Below are 5368 nucleotides of genomic sequence, written 5' to 3' on the forward strand. Positions count from 1 at the left end.
TTACTTTCGGGTGATGATGAAACAGTATGAGCTGCAACTGTGGCAAAGAAGGGCCGTTTAGGTATTGGTTGCCTAGGCCACCCGTTTACAATAATCCATCTTTGAATCATTTTGAATTAGCCCCTGTCATTCATAAGGCTACATCTTTGTTCATAATTCACCAAACTTCAGTAAACATCACCACATAGCGTAGCGTGAGAGTCCAATCGAGCATCAAACCTTGGTTAGATCGGGTTATTCAGCCTGGTTAAAAACGCGGACTTTGAGCTGTGTTAACGGACCGGTGAACCGAGAAGAGCGCAACATCTCGCGATGAGAGGGAAGCTGATACTCGCCTCAACATTTTCATAGCAACAATAATGGCCGCTTTGCGAAGACTGGCCGTAGTTGTTGGCAGGCTGACAGGCTCGTCTATCCCGCGTAAGGATGTCCTTGGATTCCGGGCAAAAAATGACAAGACAGTGCGCGGGTGGCTTGCCGTCGGGGTAGGGATGGCGGCAGGAGGTGCAGTGGCGTATTACTATTTTCACGAGCGACATGACAGCAAAAGGAAGAGAGTCGGGCACAGCATCAACGGCCGAGCTCTGCTTCCTTCTTTGCCCGCAGTAGCCGCTAAGGAAAAGGTAGGCAAACCAACGGCTGGTTAGGCTAATGCCACGTCGTCAGCAGAATGACATGTCTGTGACATGGTAGGCCTATGTAAAAATTCATCTGATCGATAGATTGGTCATTTGGTCTCTCCATACTGCTGTAATGAAGATCACATCTCTCTAATAAATGTCAACGACTTATGCGTTAGGATAGGTAAGGGTTGGGTTATAGGTTTTTTTTACTCAGTCAATCTGCCCGGGCATGTTTTGGGTCATATTCTGAAATTCCTTTTCTTCGGACTAATCTGTGGCAGTCGTCATACTTAGCTAAACAACGGAAACAATCAGTCTGTCATTTCGAAAAGATTGTTCAGCAGTGATGCGCTCCGGAAGGGCGCTCTCCGCAAAGGCACGGTGCTGAAATGACAACACCGCCTTTTGATCTAGATAATGTACGTCACCGACAGTAATATCCTGACAGCTTCAATATATCCCGGCCGCTGCAATCTTATCTTGGGCCTACTTAATCGGCTAAGTATGCTGTGCCTAAAATGACAAGTTTCCGGATCAGCTCCAGTTGAGGCTTATCACCAAAGTTACTGACAACAAGGAATTATAAACAAACACATGTCAAGGAGGACGCCGGCCACCTCGAACATAATTTATCCTTTTATTTCACGGGACGCCCTATGTATACTTTGTGGAAACACAAACACATATATCTGTAACATTAGCCTATATAAGAATAGCATGTTATCACTTATCACCATGTCTGGCTGCATCACATAGCCTACTGTAGGCCCATGGAACATTCATAACATTCCATTCATAATTCTACCATTAACGTCTCATTACTGAGAGATGCATTTAGGTGCTCGGTTTTTGTCTGTCTGGTGAGTCGAGCCTTTTACACCAGAGGAGGGGGCTATTTTAGGTAGCCTGAAATACACTTGAATTCCCACTGAATACATTGGAATGAAAAGCAGTGGCATGATGTAGGCTACTTTCACATGTAAGCATGACACATGACTGCTTCAGAACAACATATATGGCACATGCCACCATTCTGAGCTGCAGGCTTAGATACGAGTTAGAGTTATTAGATGATAATAATGTATTATCAATGGGTGTGAGAATGGATAGATGGACAATGAGAGAGAGAGTTGTGGATACCATAAATGAAAGAGTGTAGTAGGCTAGAGGATCATTGTTTAGGTTTGAATAAGCCTTGTAGTATAGAGGTGGAAGGACAAGGTAAACAAGAGGACTGTGTGTGTGTGTGTGTGTGTGTGTGTGTGTGTGTGTGTGTGTGTGTGTGTGTGTGTGTGTGTGTGTGTGTGTGCGTGCGCGTGTGTGTGTGTGTGTGTGTGTGTGTGTGTGTGTGTGTGTGTGTGTGGGAGCGGGGGTGCTGTGAGAGAGATTGACCGATAGTGGAGCAGAGACAGATGTGGAGAGGAGCTGGGAAGGATGGGCCAGGGAAATGGATGCATGCCTGGATGGATGGGTGAATAGATAGCGCGAGGGAGCAACCGACAGGAGGATGAATGGCAAAGTAAATGGCTAGATAGTCTAGATGGATGAGAGTGCTGGCAAACAACATGCTCACCCTATTGCATGTTTTGCTGCATAAACACAATTTAATAATATACATTTTACCATGAAGAGCTTAAAGGTATTCTTCTCAAAAGAATGTGATTAGAATTGAGCCCCTCTAGGATAATTGACTGCGTGTGAAAGTGTACACCAAGGCTCTTGTTCTTGGAAAGAAGGAATATTTCAGATGTTTTCAAAAGCTTGGCAGCCTACTTTTCACTCTGATATTCAATACTATTATTTGTTCAATTTATTCACACCCGCTATTTTACTTGAAGTCAATAATTCCTTCACCACTGATAAAAATGTGTTAAAATATGAATTGCTGCCTGTCTGTCTTTCATGTCCATTTTATGAGTTTGTACACCAGAATAAATATGCTCCTCAGTTTTTTGGCCCGAAACATTACACATGGTGATTTACCATTAAAAAAACAGAGGAGCATATTCTGGTGTTCGGACTTATTGTTCTCTTCCCTGACATACGCCTGTCTGTCCAGCACCCAGTTGTTATCGATTTCTGGATGTGCGTGCGCCGTGCGGTACTCTTGCATTTTATGAGTTTGGCCAGCTGTCGTTTAGTAGCGCCATGGTCAGAATGCTGTGTCACTGGTCATCTGTCATTTGTGAGGCCAGCGCCTGATCTGTGCCTTTACGCAGGGTCGTCCGTTTGACTTTGAGGAGGGGGACGTCTACATGTCGTCTCACGAGCACCGCTTTCGCCTCTTCAGCTCGGTGGAGTACGAGGGCCAGCTCTACATGACTCCGCAGAACTTCATCGAGTCGGTCACCATGAGCGAACCCAGAAGTATGTAATGCACCGGTCACACACTTTACCGTCACCACCACACACTCTTATTGGATTACATGCTCTTGATCTGGTCACCTTGGGAGTCCTCCAGTCACACTGCTCTGTGTGTGATAACATCTGTGTAGAGGGCCCCTCAGGAGCTGTGCTTCTCTTTCTGTCAAATTATGCACATGTGGGTAAAATTTGGGGCAGTCTGCTCAAAATTACATTCTGCTGGTGTGCTTTGCATTACATTTGTTATTTATGCCTAAATGGCATGAGAGAAAACCAGAGGAGGAAAAGTCCAGCTTCAGAAAGTAAACGTCCTACCACATATCTGTGCTAACCACTCTGACTCTAACTGAAACCAGCTGACTCTAATTATCACAACTCTACAGACAGATAGAGCAGCTAATTGACGAGATCACCTGTGTTAAGTGCACAGGTAGAACCAATATATGATTGGACTTTTACTGCGTTCATGCAGCTCGGAACCTCGGAGGACCTGCCTTTAAAAAGTCCCGACCTCCGAAAAAATTGTGTTCATGAGATCAGTTCGGAAAATAAATACAGGAAACGCATTACGTTATTACAACTGCTTAGTATGGTTGAGCAAAAAGGAAATTGTCTTGGGCGAGTGTTTCTATCTGTGTTGTTAATTTAGTGACAAATTACCCTGCCTATTCGTAATGACAGTGAAATTCACCTCTTGTGTTGTTGCAAGGGAGGCTGTCGTGGTTGGAGAATATGATAGTGACGTCAAGTCGGACACCTCGGGGCACAAAACTTCCGCACGAGTCTCCGAGCAAAAAATCCAACCCGACCTAGCGTTCATGTCATTTTTCCGCTATCGGAGGTCAGAAATTTCCGAAGGTCCGAGGTGCATGAACGCAGTATTTTACTCTCTGAAGCTGGAGTTTTCCACCTCTGGAGAAAGTGTACTGTACATGATTAATACACAAACATGCTATGGCTTTGAATCAGGTGAGCATTGAGATAAGTTAAATGATTAATACACAAACACGCTATGGATGGGAATCAGGCAAGGATTGAGATAAGTTACTGTAAATGATTAATGCACAAACATGCTATGGATGTGGATCAGGCGAGGATTGAGAGCTGGAGACCTGAAACATCTGCTCTTACTCATGGTTCTGTAGTTAACTATAAAAATAGCTCCTTTTTGTTAAGACCTTGTCTTGCAGTCTTTCAGAGTGCGAACCTCTTCACTATCTTCCATTCCGGTGACAAAAAGTGCACCGCTGATTTTCTGTATAGAATCCTTTGTGTATGCACATCACCTCCCCTTTTCCTAAATCAAATAGCTTTCATTTCATGCTCATAAGTATTCCCAAAGCAAGGTGAATAGGCCAATAAGACTAGCATATACATACAGGATATGGTCCCTTTGGGACACTCCAACAAATCAGTTCCACGCGACATGTTAAAACTTCACTAAATCATCACTTCTCCATCGCCACTTTGGCCGCACGTGCATGATTTAGCCCAAACGCGGAGGCAGCAGGCACGGAGGCTCCATCAATACTGGACAGTCCTAAGCCCCGTCTCGCCTTTTAAGAAACGCCACTCTCCCGCTCGGGGGCCACTCTCGCACCTGTGGAGGTCCGCTGCCTCCGCCGCGGCGGCATGATTAACTCCGACACCTCATTTGGGCGCGTGCCAGGGCGGCGCGGAGCCGTCGGCGGAGACGTACATCCCCGCCCGGGCGAAGGGGGAAAAATTACGACGACAGTGGCAGAGCCCCTAATAGAGTTTGTCGTGGAGGGGAAGGCCGGTGTCTTAATGGAGGAGGCGGATGGAGATTGAAAGTCGTTTGCATTGACGTCTCGACCCCTGTCCCACTCGTCTCTTGAGTGCTGGGGTGGGGAGGGGGGGGGGGGGCACCAGGGGTGAGAAGATCTTTGTTGAAAGCACATGGTGCGCTCTAGTTGTCCTTACAAAAAACACACGGTTTGCAATTTGATTACAGTCTGTGTGTTTTGGAGAAGAGCTCAGGGATCTAAGGGAAACAGAAGGAGACCTAATGACAGAATGATGCTGTGCAGTCTGTAAGGGCCCACCCCAGACTGGGCAACCCCCCTGCTCTGGGTCAGATCCTCTCTGAGCGCTCTATCTCTCCAGAACTGGCACACTTAGCAGCAGTATTGTCTGAGTCGTGTGTATTACGCCAATTACAGTAGTTTTGCGATGCCTGGTTAAGATGTATATTTATGTAAACTGATAACCCTAGGGTTACATTTGACAAGGCTGTCCTGTGAAAGGTGAACTCAGCCGATTGGCTGGGAATGTGTGTGCATGCCTCTTTAGGTGACTGGGTCTATGTGTGTGTGTACTGCTCATGCTGTTACTAGAAAAGCCTCGCTTGTGCTGATCTT

At 46.0% G+C, this 5368-nt stretch overlaps 1 protein-coding gene across 6 annotated transcripts in view; it reads left to right on the forward strand.

Moving 5' to 3' along the window:
* Window positions 1–349: 349 nt before the first annotated feature.
* Window positions 350–5368, forward strand: part of micu3a (mitochondrial calcium uptake family, member 3a) — a 31773-nt gene continuing 26754 nt past the window's right edge. For all 6 annotated transcript variants that reach the window (XM_062523661.1, XM_062523670.1, XM_062523645.1 and 3 more), the window contains exons 1-2: window positions 350–623; window positions 2843–2990. In XM_062523661.1, coding sequence (XP_062379645.1) covers window positions 360–623; window positions 2843–2990 — 412 coding nt within the window. In that variant the 5' untranslated portion in view covers window positions 350–359. The remainder of the gene's footprint in view (window positions 624–2842; window positions 2991–5368) is intronic.

The sequence above is a fragment of the Sardina pilchardus genome, chromosome 2 (assembly GCF_963854185.1).
Source record: "Sardina pilchardus chromosome 2, fSarPil1.1, whole genome shotgun sequence".
In the NCBI taxonomy this organism is placed as follows: domain Eukaryota; kingdom Metazoa; phylum Chordata; class Actinopteri; order Clupeiformes; family Clupeidae; genus Sardina; species Sardina pilchardus.